This window comes from Bubalus bubalis, chromosome 14, assembly GCF_019923935.1.
Source record: "Bubalus bubalis isolate 160015118507 breed Murrah chromosome 14, NDDB_SH_1, whole genome shotgun sequence".
NCBI lineage: Eukaryota > Metazoa > Chordata > Mammalia > Artiodactyla > Bovidae > Bubalus > Bubalus bubalis.
In genome coordinates, this window is record NC_059170.1 from 31,320,074 (window position 1) to 31,344,491 (window position 24,418).

At 46.1% G+C, this 24,418-nt stretch overlaps 1 protein-coding gene across 2 annotated transcripts; it reads right to left on the reverse strand.

Moving 5' to 3' along the window:
- Positions 1-4,222: 4,222 nt before the first annotated feature.
- Positions 4,223-10,696, reverse strand: CPXM1 (carboxypeptidase X, M14 family member 1). 2 transcript variants are annotated; one of them, XM_006042712.4, is made up of 14 exons: positions 10,370-10,695; positions 8,929-9,090; positions 8,666-8,775; positions 8,433-8,572; positions 8,237-8,327; positions 7,523-7,673; positions 7,350-7,438; positions 6,910-7,033; positions 6,626-6,822; positions 6,359-6,538; positions 5,992-6,289; positions 5,443-5,582; positions 4,701-4,803; positions 4,223-4,601 (listed from the first exon to the last, which is right to left on the reverse strand). In XM_006042712.4, the coding sequence occupies exons 1-14, from the start codon at positions 10,533-10,535 to the stop codon at positions 4,360-4,362; spliced, it is 2,193 nt and encodes a 730-aa protein (XP_006042774.1). In that variant the 5' UTR covers positions 10,536-10,695; the 3' UTR covers positions 4,223-4,359. The 2 variants fall into 2 exon arrangements, with proteins under 2 accessions (XP_006042774.1, XP_044783793.1); XM_044927858.2 differs by lacking the exons at positions 7,350-7,438; positions 7,523-7,673 and having other exon boundaries at positions 10,370-10,696.
- Between the last annotated feature and the right edge of the window lie 13,722 nt (positions 10,697-24,418).

A 24,418-nucleotide genomic window follows, 5' to 3' on the forward strand; every position in this document is an offset into this window, starting at 1 on the left:
TTGTCTTTATTGACACATATCAGAATTTCATCCTTTTTATGGCTGAGTAATATTCTATTGTGTATATACTAGATTTTGCTTATTCATTCATTTTTTGATGGACACAGATTGTGTCTGCCTTTTTGGCTATTGTGAATAATGCTGCTATGAACATTCATGTATACATATTTGTTTGAGTTCCTGCTTTAAATTTTTTTTGGATATATACCTAAAAGTGGAATTACTAAGTCATTTGACAGTTCTATATTTAACTTTTAGAAGAACCACTAAACTCTTTTCCACAACAGCTGTAACATTTTACATTCCCACTAGCAATATACAAGGGTTCCAATTTCTCAACATCATTGCCAAAACTTATTTTCTACTTTATTGATGATAATAGCCATCCTAATGGGTGTGAAGGGCTATCTTGTTGTGGTTTTGATTTGCATTTCCCTGATGACTAATGATGTTGAGCATCTTTTCATGTACTTATTGGCCATTTGTGTATCTTCTTTGAAGAAATGTATTCAAGTCCTTGGAGAAGGAAATGGCAACCCACTCCAGTATTCTCGCCTGGAGAATCCCATGAATAGAGGAGCCTGGCGGGCTACAGTCCATGGGATGGCAACAGTTGGACATGACTTAGTGACTAAACCATCACCACCACCATTCAAGTCCTTTGCCCATTTTTGAATTAGTTTTGTTGTTGAGTTGTAGGGGTTCTTTATGTATTCTGTATATTTGTTTCTGTAAATATTTTCTCCCATTCTTTGTGTTATCTTTTCAGTCTTTTGCAGTGTTCTTTGATGTACAAAAGTTTTAAATTATGACAAAATCTAATTTATCTATTTTTATTTTGTTGCCTGTGCTTTCCTTATTATATCCAATAAATCACTGACAAACCCAATGTCATGAAGATTTCCCTGTTTTCTTCTAGTTTTATAGTTTTAGCTGTTAAGTTTAGATTTTTTATCCTTTTTTAAATGACATTTATTATTTATTTATTGGCTGCATTGGGTCTTTGTTGCTGAGCACAGGCTTTCTCTAGTTTCAGTGAGCAGGGGCTACTCTTTGTTGAGGTGCACAAGCTTCTCACTGCGGAGGCTTCTTTTGTTGCAGAGCACAGGCTAGTCAGCAGTTGTGGTGCACGGGCCTAGTTGTCCCAAGGCATGTAGGATCCTCCTGGACCAGGGATCAAACCCATGTCCCCTGCATTGGCAGGTGGATTCCTAACCAGTGGATCACCAGGAAAGTCTGAGATTTTTTTTAAATCAATTTTTAGGTAATTTGTGTATATAATATAAGATAAGGATCCAACTTCATTTTTTTGCATGTGCAAACTACCTGATTATAAAATGTATCATAAAGCTACAATAGTCAAGACAGTGTGATATTGTGATATTGGTGAAAGAATAGATACATACCAATGCAAAAGACTAAAAATTCCAGAAATAGACCCACACAAATAAGGTCAACAGATTTTTAATAAAGGTATAAAGGCATTTCAATGGAGAAAGAACAGTCTTTTCACCAAAAGGTGCTGTAAAAAACTGGACTTCCATATGCAAAAAAAAAAAAGATTTATATCTCATATACATAAAAATTAACTCAAAGGGATCATAAACCTAAATGTGATATGCAAAACTGTAAAACTCTTAGAAGGAAATATAGGGAAAAATCTTCATGATTTTTGATTGGTCAAAGAATTCTCATATAGGACACAAAAAGAACCATCTACAAACGAAAAAACTGATAAACTAAACTTTATCAAAATGTAAAACTTCTCTGCAAAGAACACTAGCGAGAGAATTAAAAGATAAAGCAAGAGATTGGAGATAGAATTTGCAAGTCATTTGTCAGATAAAGGGTTTATATCCAACTCTCAAAACTCAAAAATAAGAAAATAAATCGCCTAGATTTTTAAATGGAAAAAGAACTCTTTTTTTGGTCTCTTATACATGACGCTTTTCTCCTGCTGCTTTGAATATTCTCTCTTTAGGCTTCCCTGGTGGCTCAGTGGTAAAGAATCCACCTGCAAATGCAGGAGACACAGGTTTGATCCCAGAAAGATTCCACATACTGCTGAGTAACATGCGCAAGGATTTCCCTATAGTATATAATGTATCCCCAGGAATGCCTTCAGTTTTACTAGATTATGCATCTTCGTATTGTCGTGTATGTCAAGTGTAATGCAAAGACAAATGGTACAGCCACAAACAAGGTTTAGGGTTAGGATTGGAGGGAACTTCTCAGCAAAGAGCTAAGATCATGCATACAGTGCCTCAAAGTTCCATTATACAAAAGATGGCTTGCTAGGCCAGGAAGGGCTGATCTTGCTGTTAGAAGAGCAGGAGAGGGGCCCCTTGGCTCCTGCCACTTGGCACATATATGAGGAAAGTAGACGGCACCTTAGAATCCCTTGACCACTACGTAACAGAGGGAGTTTTCTGGCCAGGGAAATGTCTTGCTAGAGGTGGGGGAAAGCCAGAGATTGAGTTCACATGCCATTGCAGTTATGCTGAACTAGCTGTTTCTAGGGTACCCAAGAGAGAAGGGAAAAGATTCACTGGAAACGTTCAGCCTGGGTGTGTTCAGTTATGTGATTATATAATATCCCCTTCTGTTTCTGTTAACTTTCTTTGCCCTGAAAGAAATTTCAGGGCAAAGTTTCTTGGTCTGCTTTGTCTTTAACTTTCTTTGTCTACTATTAAGATAGCCACTCCTGCTTTCCTTTGATTAATATTTGCATGATATATCTTTTTTTATCCTTTTACTTTCAAAGTGCATATATCTTTACACCTGAAGTGTTTGTTGTAATATACGGTTGAGTCATTCACTGTGCCAATAAGTTGTCCACTTATGTGTACTTTTCATTATATAAACTTATAAAACTAATTTTTTAAAAACATTTTGCTGCACAGGAAGCATTAGAGGTGGGGAGAAAAGGAGCAGGGAGATGGGAGGTGTGGCACTAAATCCCTCGTGGTGATCTGAGATTGAAAATGAGAGAGGGACAGAGACAAGGACAATACAACAGCCCAGCACTAGGTAAAGGTTACACAATAGGCTACATGGATATCTTTGTGGCATATTTTGCTTGTTAGTATTTCCCCCATTCCTGCCCTTGCAAGCTCTCCTTTGAATTGCTGGGGGCTTAGGAACCTGGAAACTACATTTTGTGGGCTCCTTTGCAAACTAGGTTACAGCTAGATTGGACTGCACAGTGGACTTCATATGTTGGAGATAGAAAGCAGAATGAAGGAGGAAATCTTTCTGTCTCCAGCCACAGCAGGCAACCACAGGTGATCACAGCTGGCTATTGGTGGCCACAGGTGGTGGTGGGTCCAGTACCAAATACAGGCTTATAAATCCAGATCAAGGATATTATCAGCTTCTTGATTTCTAAGTAGAACTCCCTTGTCCCTTTTTTTCATCCAGCTCTTTCAACATCTCTATATCCAAGGTCCAGCATTAAATTCCCTTCTTCTTGAAATACCTTGAATGGACATGAGTTTGAACAAGCTCCGGGAGTTGGTGATGGACAATAAGTCTGACATGCTACAGTCCACGGGGTCACAGAGTTGGACATGCCTGAGTGACTGAACTGAACTGAACTGAACTACCTGCAGTTGGTTGTTTTTCTGGCAAGACACTGACTGATGCACAACTTCTCCTTGTCTGAAAGAAACAAATCGCATCCCATCATTTACCAGCACTCTCCAGAAGGGCTGGTGAAGCAAACCCAAATGCTCTTGGCTATGCTCTCTGCTTTTCTCCCTGGAGCTCTCCCTGTCCGGGCCCCCACACCACCTCCCATCTACACTTTGAGAACTGTCACCTCTACTGCATCCTGATTGACCCTCAGTGCTGTATTCCACTCCCATGTGTGCAACTCCCCCGTCTCCGCTCCCACAGCAGCCAGCCTCCACCTGGCACGCCTGTCCCCTCTCTCTACTGGGAGCCCCGGGAGGTTGAGAAGCCGTGTTTACCCTTGACGCCTTGCATGGCTGGCACTGAGGAGGTGCTTACAGAATGTTTCACGGCACCAAGTGTCACCTGCCGCAGAAGCTGATGGGTTGATGGGATGAGCTGCTCTGCCAAGTCCTAGTTCGGGAAGAACCCAGGTGGGATCCTCTTTCATTACTATTTTTCCAGAAGTTAACTGATGAGAGTAGCCAAGGGTTTGCAGAATAAGATCAGAGAAGAGGATCTGGGACATAGAGACCACAGGAAGACCGGCTGAGGTGCCAACTAGCTTTAATGAGCCCAAGCACCTTTCCCCTACACCCTGTCCTCCCCTCCCCACTCAGTGACCCCTCCTCCAGTTCTGGGCAGGTCCAGCCTGCCCAAGCCTCTGGGGCTCTTCAACTGGAAGTGTTAATTCTTCTGTCCCCTCAGCCGTTCCAGCCTCCTCCGAAGGTCCGGGGGCACCTTGGCCCCAGCTGCCAGCAGCTCTCGAAGTCTCTGTTTGGGAGTCTTGGTGAGGCGGAAATTGCAGGGCACAGGGCCCTCTTCAAAGGTGACCCGGCAGCTCCGTGTCACTGTGTGGTAGCCCTCCGCGCTGGCGGTCACCATGTAGTCCCCTGGGGTCAGCAGGCGCCAATAATCCCCACCCCATGCTGAGAGAAGTAAAGGGCAAGATCAGCGTCCAGTGGCCCGCAGCTTCTGACCTGGTTAACGCCTCCACACTGCCCCTATCCCCTCCCCCACACACCCACCTGTTGTTACATCATGGTTAATTCCATCTACAGAAATGACGGCATCAGCAATCCCAAGCTCTGTGTCTTTGTCCCTCACAACTCCAGCAATGCCCATGCGCACCTGTGCAGGAAAAGGTTATCAAAATCCCTTTGCTTCCACGACCAGTTTATTTTCTGGCTCTGTACCCTACAAATTGGATAGAGGTGCTGCATCTATTCTGTTCCTAGGTGACAATACTCTGGTGGAAGTATCTCCTGACTGATAAATGGCATCTGGACCAAGACAACTATAAACGCCTGGCAGGAGGGCGTATCTTTGGGCTTTCCCCGAGTTCACTGATTCTCGTTATGGGCTTGTCTTTTAGATTCTTTGGAAACTATACTTACGGAGTCATTCCAAGGGACATGAGTTCCTGCGGAAAGTGAAGAGCCTATGCCAGGGTACTTCCTGCACTTGCATAATCAGTCTTTTCTGAGAATAGCTCTGGGTCTGCTCCATGGACACTGCCTGGAGTGCAGTCAGGTCCACTCCCACTCTCCAACAATGTCTGACACCACCCTGCTGGCAAACTCTGCTTCCTATCCTGTATCCCTCCAAGGCAGTCTGATGCCAAGTGAGTGTGACCCATGGCACTGGTGAGTCAGAATAGCTCAGCCTGACCTTAGGAGACCTCCCTGTTGGGAGATGCGTCCAACACGGAGAACAGACCAGTCAGCAGTGACTCGGGCAGGTGCAGAGTGGGGGAAATTCAGATCCAACCTGTTCCAGGTAGGTGAGAAGGGCATCTTTGTTGTTCTCCCACTCCTGGGGCAGTTCGTTCTCATGAGGGAATTTGTCACAGGACAGCTCCACAGTGACCTCAAAGCAGTTGGTGTGTAGGTAGCTGAAGTCATTCATGCCTAGGGGTACCACAGACACTGGAGCCTAAGCAGGCGGGACGGGAGCCCTGCCCTCCCAGCGCCCTCCTCTGGGAGACACTTCCTGGTGACAGCTAACACTGGCACTGTATGTGAGAGCAGACTGTCTCATTGGGGCAAGGTTATGGGGATGGAGCTAGAGCTTCCCTGATGGCTCAGCTGGTAAAGAATCTGCCTGCAATGCAGGAGACCCAGGTTTGATTCCCAGGTCAGGAAGATCCCCTGGAGAAGAGAATGGCAACCCACTCCAGTATTCTTGCCTGGAGAATTTCAAGGACAGAGGAGCCTGGCAGGCTACAGTCCATGGGTTGCAGAGTCAGACATGACTAAGTGACTAACACTTTCTTTTCACTTTTATGGGAATGGGGTAACCCCACCCTCGGGCACATACTCCCAGGAACTGTGTGCCAGTCAGCCCCGTTGATGATGCTGCCGTACAGGGAGAAGTCCTGGCTGTGGCAGGGTCGTCGATCTGGGTCCTGCATGGCCCGATTAGTGCCCGCATAGACAGTGCTGAGCCAGCGAAACACAGCCTCATCTGGGGTGGGCGTGAGTTCACGGGCAGCCCACGGAGTCCGAGTCATGTCGAAGGGGTAGGATACCACGAGCTCACCCCCGTGGAGGTTGGCACTTAGCACAAAAGGGATCCGCTGCATCCACTTGATCACTGCCCATGTTTCAGGAGCCACCTGGACAAGGGCAGGTCAGGGGAGTGGGAGACAGAGACAAAGGCCCCCAGGGTGGTCCAGAATACTCACAGTGGCATTGGGCAGAGTGTAGTAAGTGGGCAGTGGCAGGTGATGGTTGGGGACAGTGTCAGGTACCAGCCCTTCATCTTCTGCTTCCCACAGTGGTGTGTTGAGGTCAGCAAAATTATGGTTAAGATCAATGCCCTGATGGTTCCAGCGTCCCTCTGCCCAGCCCACCAGCTCTGAGCCCTGACAGGGAAGAAGTCTGTTCAAGCGAAGCAGGCTCCAGGCACCATGGCAGAAGGAGCAGGCTGGCCCTCAGGCCAAGTGGCCTACCCGGCGGAAGGCAGTCTCGTAGCCGTCAGGATTCATGGAGGGCAGCAGGTGAATGCGCGTCTCGGTGAGCAGCCGGGTCACCCTCGGGTCCCCTCTCAGGAACTCATGACACAGGAACTGCATTAGAAGCAGGAGCAACTCCCGCCCCAAGGCCTCATTCCCATGCATGCCGGCCACATAGCGCACCTCAGGCTCTCCTGGGAACAAATAGGGGCTTGCAGCTGGCTCATGCACCTGCCCCTCCCTGCTGCTGTGCCCACCTCTCCCACCCCACGTGCCAGTACCCAGCTCATGCTCCCCGGGCTGGTCGGACATTTCCATCACATACAGCTTCAAGCCCTGGTGGCTCTTCCCGATGCTGTAGATGCGGGTGATGTTGGGGCATTGTTCGTTCACTTGCTTCATCAGCTGGGGGGTGAGTATAGCATGGTGAGGGGCATGGGAGGAGCAGACCCAGGGCTCAGACCACACAGGCCATGGAAGGACTTCAAAAGTTTGCAAGGGCCCATACGATGGGGACACCATGGTGCAGTACAGGAGGGGGCAGCAGCCACAGAAGGAACGGTCAGAATAAGAGAAGCACCAAAGCAAGGGAAATCGTGAAGTTTAGGGGTCAAAAGGAGAGTGAGATGGAGGGGGACATGAGGGCAATCATAGCAAGTTATGCCCTGATGGGAAGGAGGCCTGAGATGAGCAGATCCTCCCTCCTGGGTATAGGGGTTACCTTCCTCATGGCTTTATAATCATGATGCCGGAAGTCTAGTGAGTCCGAGGATCCCAGCATGGGAACCTCAGGGAATAGACCATTGGGATCTGGTAGAGGATGAGTTCACAGTAAATGGTGAGTTCCCAGGGGAGGGTGTGCCCTGCCCATCTAACCCTTGTCTTTCTCCCCACCTGAGACCGGGCAGGCCAGGATCTCTGCCCGGAGGCAAGATGCACCTCCCTGGAGCCAGGTTTGGGGCAGCAGGCGAATGAAACGGGCCACCTGGGGCTCGGGCAGGAGATTTAGCACTGGTGTCTCTGGATCCGAATTGGCAGGAAATACCTGAGGACATCAAGTCCTTTGTAAGGGCCGCTTGAACCCCAGCAGCCTAGCTCAGGGCCCAGGAAGATACTCAGGCCTGTGAGCTCAATGAAAAACCCACCCTAGTGGGCTCAGCTAGACACTTGCTCGCTGTGTCAAACACAGATCGCTGCCCACATCCTTTGCCAACAGGCAGCCCTAGGCAGCCATACTTTCCAGTTTAGTCACAGCTCATTAGACCAATATGGCCATGTGACTCAGGAGCAGGCAATCCTGAAGCTGGCCAGGATCCCACACTGTAGCCTGAGGAGATGAGAAGTGATGCAAGGAACCCCATCGCCAGAAGGGGTGTTCCAGCAGGAAGCTGTGGCATGAGGAAGTATTTGGGAAGGATGCGGGCATGGTCCAAAGCAACCTGGCTCCTGAGGCTGTCTGCCGGGTGCCACCCATCCTTTCTCCTGGGATGCCCAAGTGGGCACCTGTGTCCTGTCCTCAGAGGAGTCCAAGCCCAGCCCAGCACCCTACAGTGGGCCAGAAGCCCAACTCCCAGCATAGAGGGCCCCAGCCACCATGGGACTTCTCACCGCATCCATCCCGCTGCTGCGATTCTTACTCCCCCACCAGGTCCGACTGTCATTGCTGAACTGGACTTTGTATGAAGTGACCCAGTCATATCTGGCAGGAAAGGTGGGCAGAGATCATGGGTGGCCCCCAAGCCTCCCACCCCAGTCCTCCTGAGTCTGCCCATAACTTCCCTGGCCTGGAGCTGTCCTGCCTCACCTCCAGATGGAGTTCCTGCCCTGTGTGATAATGCCCGAGAAGCGGGTGGGGTGCCTAGCATCCACCTGAAGCCATGGCTCGGCATCCTGCTGCTCGGCACACCAGGCCCCATCAAAAAGATCACCATCTTCCAGGCCTGACTGTGGGCACAGGACGCAGCAATCAGAACCGGATAGGCCTTAAGGGAAGGTGGGAAGGGCAGGGAAGAAGGTCCTAGGGGTTGCCTTGCTGACCTGGATGTTGAGCCGTCCTCTGTGTGGTCCAAGACCAAAGGATTGGCTACTAGATGCATCGAGCTGGTTATCTGAAACTCGCAGGGACTCTAGGCCCAAAGGGGGACAGTCTGGGACAGGGACAAAGCAATAAGTTTGGAAAAGATAAACAGTGGTCAGGGCAAGTGGAAAGCTGAACCCACACTTGCCCGTGTGGCCAAGAGCTACATTAGTTCATGTCCCAGAGACTGCAAGTCTGGGCAAGGCCCTTGGAGTGGTGGTACCTGGTTCTTGCTTCTTAGGGAGGTCAAGGGTCCCTGAAGGGCTGGTGGTCACTGAAGGCCTGGCAGTCACTGGGGGTCTGGGGCGAGTTAGCTTCTTTCGCTTCTTCATGACGATCTTTTTCTTCTTGATGACTCGAATCCGGACATGCTGTTCTGAAGTCCCTGGAGACCAAAAAGGCAGAGCAGCAGGGAAGAAAAGGATGGCAGGAAACCTCAAATGGAGAGGTCTACCACCCTAAGAAAACCTACAAGTCCACAGGAGGCCCCACCACACGTATCCAAGGACCTTAGCATGGACTTTAAGGCCCTCAGTCTGACCCCAACCTACTGTTCCAGCCACTTCCTTGATTCCTTCTCCCCTCTGATGTGACACTGCCGCTAGGAACTACTTGCTTGCTCCAAAGAGCTGAAGTTGGTTCTTTAACTCCTTCTTTGCCTGGCTGTCCCCTTCCCTATCATATATCCACCACCTTTGACTTTATTTTCGAATTCCCATTCTTTCTTCACATCTCAGTCCAGATGCATTTCAGGAGCCTTCCTTAGCTCCAGGCTCAGTCTCATGCCCCCAAAGCCTCTGTGCCACTTCCACCACTGCGCTGAGAGGTCCTGTCCTCAAACCCATGTCTGTCCAGGTGTTCAGGCTTTCCAGAGTTGGACCCCTGCCCTGCCTGCCCTTCAGTATAAAGCATTCATTGCACAGGCCAGATGCCACTGGTTCCCCACTGAGATCCACAGCTGCCCCGCCCCCCAACACACACACTGTACATAACTGTCAGGGATTGGTACCTTTGCACACACAGTTTCCCTCTTGGCTGCCTTCCTCTTCAGCTCTTCCTAATTCAGAGCTACCTTTCAGAACCAGTTCTACCTGCCTCTCCCAAGAAGCCCTCCGAGGTTGCCAATCCCCGTGCCTTCCTCCTCTCTATTGCCACATCTGAGAAGCTGGGAAGTCCGGCAGCCTTCCCAGTCCCCACCCCAGGCAGAGCCGCGTCCCTCCAGGGCACCTGGCAGAGAGCGCTTCCTCCCTTCCTCTGTTCTTTTCCTTTCAGCCCCTGGCTCAAGCCCACACAGTCTTGCTCTGCACCCTCCTCGGTGTCTTTGCACCTCTCTCTAACCTCCTCCTGGCTCTAGCCTCAGTTTCCCCATCCGAGAAACAGGAAGGTTTGGGGCTGGAAGAGGCAGCATCCCACTGGCTCCTGTCCCAGGACTGCTGACTTGGTCTGGCCGGGAACTAGGGCTGCTGAGTCAGCAGCCATTGTACCGCGCAGGGAGTGTGTGCGCGTGGGGCAGGGTCGCCACCCAGGCGCTAGGCAGAGTGCGGCGTGTGTGGCGTGTGTGAGGTGTGTGCGCGCGTGCTGGTGAGGGGTCGCCACACGGGGGTCGGAAGAGTGGGACAAACCATTAGCGGGAGAAGCGGGCAGTGGGTAGGACGGAAGCTCACCGTTCTCCTTCCCCGCGGACGGCTGTGCCGGGCTGCTATGGGGGGTCGGGACCGGGACCTTGGTGGTCGCGGGCGACGCCAGGCCCAGCACGGAGGTGCTGGGCGCCCCTAGACCCACATCGACGGCAGGCGCGAAGGTGGCCAAGGCGAGCAGGAGACCCCACATGGCGGGGTCCAAGGCGCGGACGCACTGGGCTCGCGGTGGCCGGTGGGTTCGCCTCTTCCTGCTGGGGCTCTGGAGCCCCCCGCCCCTTCCTGCCGCCGCTGCACGCCCGCCCACAGCCCGCTCGCTGGCCTCGGACCCCGGGAGCCGAGGGGTTGGGAAGGGAGGGGAGGGGAAGGAGGGAAGGGAGGAGGAAGGGGAGGGCCCAGGCCGGCCGCCCCGGGTCTCTGCACCCACCGACTCTGCCCTCATCTCCGCTCCCCGCTCCCCCCCGCATACCCCCTCGAGCTCAGCCGCCTCGCTCGGGCTCTGCCCTTTACCGTCGGCAAAGGCCCCAGGCACCCTGGATTCCACTCAGTCCTGTGAGCCCGTCCCACAGTGGGCACCTACTGTGTACCGTGCCCGGCGCCGGGCACATTACCCGTGGCCTACAATCAAACCTTGTCTCACAAACTGGTAAACTGAGGCTTAGAACGGCTAATTGACAGTTTAGGTAGAAAGCCGAGAACTTTGGGGCGGAAACTACAACCCGGGAGGGAAATCTGTCCAGAGCCAGAACCCCCTGCCAGGAAGGTTGGGACGGAAAGAGGCTGAGGGGAAACTGAGGCGGAGGCAGGGTTACGGGGTGGGGGAGGGCTGGAATCTTTCTAAAGGACACCGAGGGGCCCCGCCAGAGGCTATGCTTCCCATCCCCCACCCCGGCGCCCGGCCTCTCTGCTCTTTTCGTTTCCCTAGCCTCCCCTCCTCCGGCTGCCACGTTCCGGGGTTACATAACCCGAGTAGAGGAGACCGAGTCGATACCCGGCGGGCTGAGGCCCGGGGAAGGGGGGGAGGGAGAGACTTGATGCGCATCCTGCCCTGCCCCACCCCAAGCTTTTCTGGGAGCCCGCAGCCCTGGGTCTGTGTCTTCGGGACCACCTCGAATTCCGGGATTCCAGAGCGTAGGACCCTCCCCATGCCTCTCCGAGGCCCCCTTTGGCTCCCCATTCCAGGGTCGCCTCCCCAGCGGGAAGGAATTCGTTCTCTGTGCGCCTCTGGCCGGTGTTTTGCCATTGCAAGGATCCTGCCAGGGATACACTGCCATCCCCAAGTAAGATGCAGTGCCCAGAGGTGACCGGGAAAACTCTAGAGTGTGGTAGGATATGGGGGGGTGGGGGGATGTTGGGGGGAGGGGCCTGAGCAAATGCTTTCTGCAAGATCACTACCCATATGAACAATTTGAATTACCCCATCGGCGTGTCAGCACCCATCTCGCCAGATCTCTCCAAAGAAATATGCGCTCCCGGAACTGAGACCCACCCTCAGTAACAACCCCCAGTCTCATAGATACAAGTCCCCGAGCTCCTGGAGGTTTGTGGTCCACCCTATGCGCTCTGGGTGGAGAACTTCCGAAAGGGAGTAACTGGGACAGGGCCCCCATGGGTCCTGCTCCCGCCTTAGAGCACCCGGCCTGGATGCCACTGCTGAGTACCAGGCACCAGAGGAGGATTTAGTAAAACTCAAGGAAGGCGTGCCAAACCTGAGGGTCCCAAAATGCCCCAGCCAAGTCAGCGGCAGAAAGACGGTACTGCGGCCCCAGGCCTCACGGAGCTGGGAGGCCAGGAGAGACTCCGGTGGAGCTAGAAGCAGGTCTGTGCAGGTCTTGAGGCCTTCTCCACCTCTGGCCAAAGCCCAGTCTGGCCCCTTCCCGGCTCTGCTCCACCCTCATCCAAGTTTCACAGAGGGGTGCAAGGGGGTCGAGGCCGAACCTGGGAGGACAGGTCAGCCTCCTAAGGCTCCCACAGCCTCCAAGCCCTTCCCCACACAGCAGCCAAATCCTAGTGAGCTCACCTTCCAGCGGTTCCTGAAAGGGTTCTTCCCCAACCACACCATTCTCAGCTCATTTCCCTGTGTTTTCCCCCAGCTCATATCTCTGCAGTCACACAGGCATCCCAGCTGTTCGTGGAAGGCACAAGACCCATCCAGCTTCAGGGCCTTTGCACTGGATCACCACGTTTGCATCCTTCACCCAACATTCAGATGGTTTTTCTTTTTATTTTTGGTTGCTCTGAGTCTTTATTGCTACACAAGGGCTTTCTCTAGTTGCAGCAGAAGGGGGCTACTTTTCATTGCAATGCTGGGACTTCTCATTTTGGTGGCTTCTCTTACTGCGGAGCACAGACTCTAGGCACTTGGGGCTCAGTAGTTTCTGCTCTACGGATCCCAGTAGTTGTGGTGCACAAGTTTAGCTGCTCCTAGCATGTGGAATCTTCCAGACCAGGGATCAAATCCCAGTCTCCTGCATTGGCAGGCAAATTCTTCACCACTGAGCCACCAGGGAAGCCCCCAGATGGCTTTTCAATGTCACTCTCTTCCCTGACCATTCTGACAAAAGTAACCTCCATCCTTCACATGTAAACAGCAGTCTGGAGTCCCATCTGGGAAAAGGTCTGGGCAGTGGGTCCACTCCATGAGTGAGACTTAAAATTGCAGTTTCTGTGGTTCCCACTTATAATCCTGGGCTGCAAACTGTGTTGGCGCACAAAAATGCAGTTCTGGTTTTACTTTAACATTTTTACCAAGCCATTTATCTTGTGAGTCCTGGGATTTTGTTAAACCCTAGGTGCACTTGGCCAGGCCTCCAGCTCTCAGAAATTCCAAGACCCGTTCCTTTTCTTATCTAATGTACTGCCTGACTAGCTGTTGGTTGCGGGCTAGTCACGGGCTAGCACGGAATCCTGGCAGTATCCAGGCAGATTAGAAGCAGGTCAGAGGCCTGCTCTCCTGCTTCTGAATCCTGAACAAGACTTCCTCCATTTTAATTTCCCTAACAGTTGTCCTTAGGATTGTTTAGGCTGAAGAGCATAGAAATATAACACAAGCAGTCTTGCTAATTCTATAGGTCAAATAACAATTCCAAAGGGTCAAAAGAAACAAGATAAAGATACAAGCAAGAGGTTAAACTGCAGAAAACCATTTCTGAGCAGTAGAGAATGTAGTAAAGAAAAAGTCCCACCATGAGTGAGAAATATATTTTTGTACATTAACTCCTATATCCGTTAACTTATTGGCAGTAATATTTAGCTTGGTGCAAAACTAATTGCAGTTTCAGACCATGAATTTCAAATTCATTATAACTAGGCTCAAACACATTTTTAATAATCAAAATAGGAACCATTACAATCAACACATGTTTGCCAATGAGAAATGTTTGTTTATCCCTGTAGCATAAAAATCCATGCTTCAGGATTTGATGAACTCTTGAAAAGCATTTTCTGCATCCTGCTGGCTGTGGAAGGGTTTTTCCTGCAAAAGGTTGTTGAAATGCTTGAAGAAGTAGTAGTCAGTTGGTGAGATGTAGGTGAACATGGTGAATAAGGCAAAACTTTGTAGCCCAATTCATTCAACTTTTGGAACATTGGTTGTGCAACATGCGATCAGGCTCTGTTGTGGATAACAATTGGACCATTTCTGTTGACCAATGCTAGCTTCAGGCATTGCAGTTTTTGGTGCAACTCATCAATTTGCTGAGCATACTTCTCCGATGTAATGGTTTTGCCAGGATTCAGAAAACTGTAGTGGATCAGATGGGCAGCAGACCACCGAACAGTGACCATGACCTTTTTTTGGTGACACTTTGGCTTTGGGAAGTGCTTTGAAGCTTCTTCTCAGTCCAGCCACTGAGTTGGTCATTGCCAGTTGTTGTATAAAATCCACTTTTCATCACATGTCACAATTTGATTGAGAAATTGTTCATTATTGTTGCATAGAATAAAAAAAGACAACACTTCAAAATGACATTTTTAAAAAATTTTTGATCAGCTCATTAGGCACCCACTTATGGAGCTTTTTCACCTTTTCAACTTGTTTCAAATGCCAAATGACCTAGAATGGTTGTCATTGAGTTCTTTGGCAACTTCTGTAGTTGTAAGAGGATCAGCTTTGATGATTGCTGTAACTTGGTTGTTGTCAGTTTCCAATGGCTGGCCACTACACTCCTCATCTTCAAGGATCTTGTCTCCTTTGCAAAACTTCTTAAACCACCTCTGCACTGTATGTTTGTTAGTTCCTGGGCCAAATGCACTGTTGATGTTGCAAGTTGTCTCTGCTGCTTTACAACCCATTTTGAACTAAAATAAGAAAATCACTTGAATTTGCTTTTTGTCTAACATCATTTCCATAGTCTAAAATAAATATAAAATAACGGGCAGAGGAGCCTGGTAGGCTGCAGTCCATGGGGTCGCTAATTCACTTTCACTTTTCACTTTCATGCATTGGAGAAGGAAATGGCAACCCACTCTAGTGTTCTTGCTTGGAGACTCCCAGGGATGGGGGAGCCTGGTGGGCTGCTGTCTATGGGGTCGCACAGAGTCAGACACAACTGAAGCGACTTAGCAGCAGCAGCAGCAGCAGTAAGTCATTAGCAAAAAAATATAAAGTGGGGAATGCACATTAAAATGATGTAAAACATAACCACATTTATTTAAGAATGTATTCCAATATCAAACAGCAAATTTCAACAATGTAAAATTGCAATTACTTTTGCACCAAGTGACACCTTCTATCAAGGTACAATTACATTTTTCTATGAAATTTTGTAATACTTTGGTTCCTTGCAAAATTTTAAGCAGGGGTTCTAAGGAGAAGCTAGTATTAGAAACAGACAAAGTAGGAAATAGCATTAGAGTCAATAACACCTGAGTTTTCATGGAGGGGGGAATAATAGGTAGTCCCCTTCCAATATAAATCATCAACATGTGTTAGGAATCCAGAGAAAGGGGTTCCTAACTGATATATAGAGGTAGTGTTTTTACATAATCAGTCACAATACATGCTAATTGAGGGGCTGTTTCAAAAAACATATTGTAGGTTTTAGGGAAAACAGTCCATTCACAATAGCTGATGAAGTTCTCCAATAAGCAGGGTTCCCCAAATTCGAGAAGTTGGTCCACATAGCGGTCCCTTGTCAGCCTTGTCACAACCTATCGGTAAGTGGTTGTGACTATTAAAGTAACACAAGAAATTGGCACATAATGCTTGTGTTCAAGGCTTGAGCTATTTCTTTACGAGTGCTGTGTAATCTAGCAGACAGATAAATCTTGTCTATAGAGAGGCAAAGTTAAGAAAGAACAGGCCTTATTTACTGGGCAGGCAAAGTTATCCTGAGTTCAGGTCTGGCTTAGGTTTCTCCAACTGAAGATTCCCCAGTCGATTTCTTCATATTTTTCTTTTAATTGTAACATATCCTTGAAGGTTGAGGAGTGAATGACAATCCACATTACAGTCAGGCTTCTAAGAATAATCTATTCATGAGAATAACAGTGGGTTAATGGCACATATTTCCATCTTTCCTGTCCGGGGATCATCACTAATATAGTATGACCCTTCCTCTGTGCAATCACATCAGCAGGTGTGGGAGGACCTCTAGGCTGCTTCACCAAGACTTTAGCTCCAATTGCATTTATTTCATTTGTGGGTCTAAACTCTCCATCACTTCTAACTGTTAATAAAGTGGGAGGTTCTCCTTTTTGTACTTTGCCAATTACACATGAAAGGGCTTCCCTGGTGGTTCATCAGTAAAGAATCCACCTGAAATACAGGAGATTTGGTTCGATCGCTGAGTCTGGAGGATCCCCTGGAGGAGGAACTGGCAACCCACTGCATTATTCTCGCCTGGGAAATCCCATGGACAGAGGAGCCTGGCGGGCTACAGTCCATGAGGTCCCCAAAGAGTCAGACACAACTTAGTGATGAAATAACAACAATTACACATGGAAGAATCAGCAACTGGGCAATTTGATCATGTAGATTAATAAATAGATCATCCTTTCCCCTTTTTGTAGAATTACTTGGATTTCTTCTTGGTAGTCTGAGTCTATCATTCCCCCAGGGACGCAGATCCCTTTTAACGCTAACCTGGAGCGTTCTATGATTAATCCAAAGTGTCCAGGAGGCCTTTTAATTCCAATACCAGTTGAAATAATGCATATTAATCTTTTAGTAAGTCTGTGTTCAGGTATAGAGTATAAACCCAGTCTGGCGCCTCAGGAGTAGCTCAGAAAGGAACTAATACTCCTGGGCCAATTTCCCAATACTCAGTTTTTTTTGGATAGAAGTCTATTTTATACATCTGTAATGTGGAATAGTGATTCTCATCAAAGGAGTTTCTGATTCTCCTGGATGTTTATTATTTAAAATATTGAGGGAAATATTCAAGCTAGTCCTCCAATTTTTATAATAGCCCTCTCCAAGTTTAATTAATTGCTGTTTAACCAAACCATTCATTCTTTCAATCAAACCAGCTGTTTGAGGATAATAAGTAATATGAAATATCCATTATATGTTATGTTCCTGTGAAAGCTCTTGTATTAATTTACCTTTAAAATATGACCCATTGTCACTCTAAATTTGAAGTAGAATATCATAATATAAATTATCTCCAATGTTTTAATAGTATTAGTCTGATTGGCTTTGCTGAAGGGAATGACGACTAAACATCCAGAATAGGTGTCCACAGCAGTACACGCATATTGGCATCCTTTATCTCTAATTAATGGGCCAATATAATCAATTTTCCATATTTGCCCAGGCTTCTTGTCAAGTGCCAATTGTCCTTCGACAAATTGTGTCGTGTCTATGCTTGATATGTTGATAAACTGGACATTGTGAAATAACAGATTTAATGAGATCCATAGTTAAGGAAGTACCTGTATCCTGAGCCCACCTGTATGTTGCTTTTTCTCCCAGATGGCCACATTTTCTGGTGTGCCCACAAAGTCAAACCTTTTAAGTCACTGGAGTCTGGATCAACTTCTACTGCTTGGATTCGGGTTTGTTCCTCTGTAATAGTTATACCATCGTTCCGTAGAATTTGGACACTGTGAGCATCTACATGGAAGACTGAAACATTAGTAGTTTGAACAATTTGCCAAATGTCAAACCATAATTCCTTTCCCCATAGCTCTTTGGAGTGAATTTGCCAGTTTTCCTTACCCTTGTGCATGTGTGCTAAGTCGCTTCAGTTGTGTCTAACTCTTTGTGACCCCATGTACTGTAGCCCACCAGGCTCCTCTGTCCATGGGATTCTTCAGACAAGAATACTGGAGTGGGTTGCTGAGCCCTCCTCCAGGGGATCTTCCCAACCCAGGGATTGAACCCACGTCTCTTACTTCTCCTGCATTGGCAGTGGGGTTCTTTACCACCTAGGAAGCCCCATTTTTTACCTATTGGGAAAGCCAAGTGGCCAATCCATTGATTGACCAAGAATCTGTGTACATATAGCACTCATTCCCTTGCTTTAATACCTGATAAACCGCATATAACTCAGCAAATTGGCTACCTTTACCTTCCTCGGTAGTTGTCAGTGATTTAGTAGTGACGGGATTATCTGCCACCACTTTCCAATAGTGAATGGATCCTATGTATTTGGCTGATCCATCAGTGAAACAGGCATGCTGTTTTTCTAGTGCAGTTAAAGAGTCAAAAGTTTGTGTTATCGTTTAGTTGCTAAGTCATGTCTGACTCTTTTGCGACACCATAGACTGTAGCCAGCCAGGCTCCTCTGTCCGTGGGATTTCCCAGACAAGAATACTGAAGTGGGTTGCCATTTCCTTCTCCAGGGGATCTTCCCCACCCAGATACTGAACCTGCACCTCCTGCATTGCAGGCAGATTCTTTTCTGCTGAGCCACCAGTGAAGAGTCCAAGGGCTTTCTCCATTTTACAGGCAACTCAGTTATCTCAGGCCTAACTATAGCTTTTAATAGGAATTTTGGAAATCTTTAGTAGGAACTTCAGAAATCTTTTCATTTAAGGCAGCAAGTTCATGTGGCCCAGGTTTGGCTTGGTCCTGAATATACCATTTCCATTTCATTATGCTGGATTCCTGAGCTTGCCCAATCCTGTGGGTCTTGGGTGAACTTTGTACCTATAACATGACTGGCACTTGAGGTCTTAATATTACAATATGATTCATAGTCAATTATTTCATATCAATAAAAGCCCAATAACAGGCCAATAACTGTTTTTCAAAAGTAGTGTTATTTCTCCCAGCCTCTAGAAATTTCCTACTTCAGAAGCCCAAAGGCACTCTTTTGTCTTGCTGTTTTTGCTATAAGCTTCAATTAGCATATAGTTCATTGATATATACATGTAATTTTATGTCCCTTTATCGTAGCTCATGGAGTATCTGATAATAAAACTAGAATGTAATATTCAGTGTAACATAAAATTTGTGTGTGTGTGAGAGAGAAAGAGGGTATTAACCCTGTAGCCAGGGGAAGCTTTATCCCATCAAATAAAAAATGAGTTTTGTCAGGGAATCGGAAAAAAACAAGAGGCTATCTTGGATTTCCATAGCCACAACTGTTTGATTTATAGCTATTGTTTACCCGTTTTAAATTCCTTCATTTAGGAGTAGACTGTTGCCATGTTCTAAGGACTTCAGGATAGCAAAAGTCTGACAGTGAGGGGTAAATCTGTTTTTGTAGAAGAAGAACGAGCCTTATCTATGTGCATCACAATCTTCATAAATTATTGTGAAATAATACTTACTTTGCCAAGTAACAAAATATTTTAAAAACAAATATAAATCACTTAAGGGCAAAGAAATTCACATAATCTGTTATCAAAAGCCACAGTCCAAGAAAACATTTTTCTCTTAACATAGAGAGAAAACCAAATTCCAGTCTGATACAAACTTACTATTAACAACAATTTTTGTTTATCTGGTTAATTTTAGTTTAGTCTTAGAAAGTCCTTTCTGTAAATCTTGAAGAGGTAGTATTTTTGCAAAGACATCAGAATGAAACCATAGTTCTCTCTAATCACAAAAAGGCTTAAAAAGACAGGTTTAAAATCTGATTACAATCCAATCGGCCAAGTAACTTGGTTACTGCTGTGACACGTGTAACACTTTAAGACAGTAACTAAAATTATGACTGATAATATTTCACCAGGACATATCAGATCTTTTTGAATTCTGTATAATTTCTAGAATACCTGTATTAGTAAGATTTACCATACAAAATAACCCAAGAAGATTCTTGACAGCACTTATTTGACAGCACTCCTCATGTACCTATAATATAATGAACCTAACTAGTTTAATATCTTTCTTTGGAATGCCTCAGGGGCCTTCCGAAGCACCCTCAAAGTTAGCTAGAAGTCAAAAGAACTTCATTAGAATTTGATCTTAGGAAGTTCTGTCAAAAATACCAAAGAGTTTAGAACACTCAGTCAGATAAGATCATAGATCACTATGAAACAATAGTTATTCACTCCGCCGAAGTAACAATAAAAGATTTCAAAAGCAAATACAGAACAAATCACTTAAGAGGTAAAGAAACTTAAAATCTGTCATCAAAAGACAGTTCAACATCCCAAGAAAACTTGTACCATACGTAAGATTCTTTTCTTGGTTTCCACTTTCCACAAATCCTTATCACTTTCTATAGTAAACACTTTAGTCTCCCATTTAAAAACAGACACCTGAAAGTCAGACCTATTTATTTTTCCTTTCACAAAATGCAATTCCATTCCTCATAACTTATCCCACTTTCCTTAAGCAACCATGAACTGTCCTTCATATTAGCATTCTGTAGATTGGTGAACATAAATACCAGTGATAATTTCTAAAATTTTTTGTTTTTCTTAGAGAACATCTGAGGATGGTACCAAACATATTCATTAATACTTCTAAACCCTTCACTTCTCTGTAAAAAAGAAAGCTATGCTATGCTATGCTAAGTCACTTCAGTCATGTCTGACTTTGTGTGACCCCATAGACGGCAGCCCACCAGGCTTCCCTGTCCCTGGGATTCTCCAGGCAAGAACACTGGAGTGGGTTGCCATTTCCTTCTCCAATGCATGAAAGTGAAAAGAGAAAGTGAAGTCGCTCAGTCGTGTCCGACTTTTAGCAACCCCATGGACTGCAGCCTACCAGGCTCCTCCGTCCATGGGATTTTCCAGGCAAGAGTACTGGAGTGGGGTGCCATTGCCTTCTCCAAAAAAGAAAGCTAGTGTTTAGTAATTACTGTTTCAGCATGTTATTTCATTTGGAAATGGCCTAATTATTTAAACTTCTATCATTTAACTTAATTTAGCACAGCCCTAGAATTCAAGTTATCAAAACCTGGAGAAACTATTTTAGGTAGACATTCCTAAAGCATAATTATTCTTAATAGAGTTCATCTAAAAGCTCTTATCTCATTTACATTTTCTTTCCTTAAAAGTTTATTCACATCAAGTTACTTTGTAAAATGGACTCAATATCTGGCCCAACTGTGGAATATGATGTTGCCAGAAGCCAAATAGCCCTATAAATTTTGAGCCTCCATTTTTGTCTGCTGCTGCTGCTGCTGCTAAGTTGCTTCAGTCGTGTCCGACTCTGTGCGACCCCTGAGACGGCAGCCAACCATGCTCCCCTGTCCATGGGATTCTCCAGGCAAGAGTACTGGAGTGGGGTGCCATTGCCTTCTCCCCTTTTTATCTAGAGAGTTTTAAATTCCATTATCTTTTGTTTAGCCTTATGTAAAATCTCTCTATATTATTTAGCTCATTGTATTTCCCAAAACTTTATAGTCTGGGCTGGTCCCTGAAATTTGGAGGAGTTAATCTCCAATCCCAAGTGTTGGAGTCCCAGTCTGCCCCTGCATTACCTATTATCAAATGAACTCTCTTTTTGTTAACTTTGCTGCACCTCTTTCAATATTGAGCTTGTGCAAACTTTTCAGTGACTTTTTCAGCTACCAACTGGAAAGTGGAGACTTGGTCAGCTAAAATGTAGCTTTGACTTTGTAACATGGATAATCATCCTTGCAAATCACATAATTCTTTAATTGTGACTTCTCTTCAACCAGTTTTAATTTGGTTTCCTGTACCTTATGGTAAGCAGAGAGGAGGATTCAGCCTCTCTGATCCAGTGAGGTCCATTCTTGTCCTTTCTCAATTGGCACAAGCCAAATTGGCACAAACATTCAATAACTTCAAAAGATTCGGCCTGCTTTAATTTGGAGTCCCATTCTCACACAATCCAGTGTATATGCCCCCTTATTACTGCTAATAAGCAGTAAGGCAAATCTTCCCATCATGGAATGAAAACTTCATTAATCTTAACCTCTTTCTTCTTAAAGAGTGGTATTTTGTTTCACAAATACTGCTCACAGCACCAATTTATATTTTGCCCAAAGTTTGACTTCCGTTTTAGTTTTGAAAGGTTGCTGCTGCTACTGCTGCTAAGTCGTTTCGGTCGTGTCCGACTCTGTGCGACCCCAGAGACGGCAGCCCACCAGGCTCCCCCGTCCCTGGGATTCTCCGGGCAAGAACACTGGAGTGGGTTGCCATTTCCTTCTCCAATGCATGAAAGTGAAAAGTGAAAGTGAAGTCGCTCAGTCATGTCTGACTCCTAGCGACCCCATGGACTGCAGCCTACCAGGCTCCTCCATCCATGGGATTCGCCAGGCAAGAGTACTGGAGTGGGTTGCCATTGCCTTCTCCGATTTAATAGAGGAGTATTTAACTTAATTTCAAAGTACAATGATTAAAAGAAAAGAGAAATAGAAACCATAGAGAAGAGAAACATCACATACATCAGCAAATTGGGCTGATGACCAACATATAGATTTAAGCAGCGAACTGAGAAGTCCCAAGTAAAAGCAACCTGGAGTCCCAGTTAGGAAAAAGCCTGGGGTAAGACTTCAAATTGTTGTTTGGGCGGTTCCCACTTATAATCCCAGGCTGCAAACTAATATCAGTTCATGCAAAAATGCAGCTCTGGTTTTACTTTAACGTTTTTACAATGCTGCTTGTTTTATCTTGTGAGTCATAGTGAAACTGAAAGTCCCTCAGTTGTATCTGACTCTTCGAGAGCCCAGGGACTATAGCCTGCCAGGCTCCTCTGTCCATGGAATTCTCTAGGCCAGAATACTGGAGTGGGTAGCCATTCCCTTCTCCAGGGGATCTTCCCAACCCAGGAATTGAACCCAGGTCTTCCACATTGCAGGCAGAGTCTTTCCCGTCTGAGTTGCCAGGAAAGCCCATAAAATTTTTGTTAAACCTCAGGCATGGTTGGCCAGACCTCCAGGAGCTCAAGAAGTACCATTCCCTCTCTTATCTAAAGTACTGCCTGACTTGCTGTGCTTGTGGGTAGGCACAGAATCTGAGCAGTGTCCAGGCAGGTCAGAAGCAGGTCAGAGGCCTGCTCTCCTGCTTCTGAAGCCTGAACAAGACTTCCTCCATTTTAATTTCCCTACAGGACTCTCCTGGACGCTCCCCAGTGTGATCAGGTGGCTGGAAGCAGAGATGATAGATGACTTTGGTGCCGCACAAGCTTAATATCACATGCCACTTCTGCTGTTCATTTTGTTTGGGTATCCTTAGACAGTAATTTTATCTCTGAGTTTCTGTTTTCTCATCTGTAAAATGGGAACAATAATGTCTTCCTTTTGGGGTTGCTGTGATGAAGTGAGATTATATGTGGTTCCTGGGGGCCCCTAATTAACTGGATGAACTAAAGGTAGGGAAACAGCTTAGTACAGTCCTCTTGCTCCCACATATGTAGATAGAATAAAACAGTATCAAGAGAAGAGAAGAGGCTATGTCTCTGGTTACACAAACTGAGAAGTAGCCTAATCTGCTGCCTCTCTGTGCTTCCTAATCTCCTGTTCCTGGCTCTCACTCCCCACTACATGCTCTCCCTGTGACATAGGCAAGCGCGGATGGGGACTCTCCTGGGACCAAGATGCATCTTCCTACATGCCTCTCTCCCCTCACCACTTCCTCCCCCAGCTATCTCTCTTCTGTACATCAATGTCTTCTAGAGCCTTGCTCCTCAAAGTGTGTCCAAGGATCTGCATTTTTAAAAATTCCAGAGGATTCAACCCCAGGAGATACATGTGAGCTGAGAAGCACTAGATGGCGGTCTAGAGCAACTCCATCTAAAATGCATGAGACAGCTTTCTGAGTTTGATGGTGTTTGATACTGTTACTGGAAATTTTATCTCAAGCCACAAGAGTATATCCACATTACTTTAGGAAATCGGTATTTCATTCACCCTGGGAGAGTATATTCTTGATCTCCACCATAGGACACTAATATTGATTTGCTATTAAAAAAAAGAAATCATTTTAATCAAAATACTACAGAATATGATTTTAAAGGTACATCACATTTAGATTTGTATGAGACGATTCTTCTCTATGCTTCCCTATTACCAGGTTAACTACTTTTAGTGTTTTTTATTTCTCCTTGTATTTACTTTTATCTTTCTATTGCTATTTCTTGAATTTTTTCCACCTAAACTTTAAACTTTTCATTTTGTATTGGGGTATATTTTTTGGACTTTTATGTTTAGATTTTATCTGTAGATTTCCTGCTATGGAATTAAAGATTTAGCTTTCCTACCAGCCCTCCCCTCAACATACACCAAAAGACACATATACATTTCCCCCTGCCATCCTCCCAAAAGAGCTGAATCACTAGAGTCAATAATGATCATGATTATTGTTCAATTTTTTGTATTCCCTGGATTTAGCAATTATTTTACCATTTGCTTGGTTTTTAATACACTAGTTAATTCAATCCCAAAGCTTCCAAATGAACTAAATATTTTGCATATGTCTAAAAACAGCAAATAATCAGTTTTATTTTCTTCTAGAGACATCCCTCCTGGAGTATCTGTCTTTTGATTCTAGGCTGGGGTTGCTTGCTTTCTTCATCTGGAAACGTTGCTGACATCCCAGGTCTTTCTCATCATCCCTTTCCTGTGTTTAGCCTCACTTCTTTCCTGGTTTAGTTCATTATTTTTCTGAAGCACATCCTCCAGTAGCTTTCTAAGAAACAGTGTATGCAAGGTCAAGTTTTTGAGACCTTGTTTGGCTTAAAATGTCTTTGAAGTGAAGTGAAGTGAA

Bases quoted from the DNA above. Each gene is read 5' to 3' on its own strand.
- CPXM1 (XM_006042712.4), bottom strand. From the start codon at position 10,535: ATGTGGGGTCTCCTGCTCGCCTTGGCCACCTTCGCGCCTGCCGTCGAT. The intron at 8,776-8,928 runs GTACCACCACTC...TCCCTGTCCCAG, and splicing joins CCCTAAGAAGCAAGAACCAG to ACTGTCCCCCTTTGGGCCTA. The intron at 4,804-5,442 runs GTTGGATCTGAA...TTTCCTGCACAG, and splicing joins TTCTCACCTACCTGGAACAG to GTGCGCATGGGCATTGCTGG.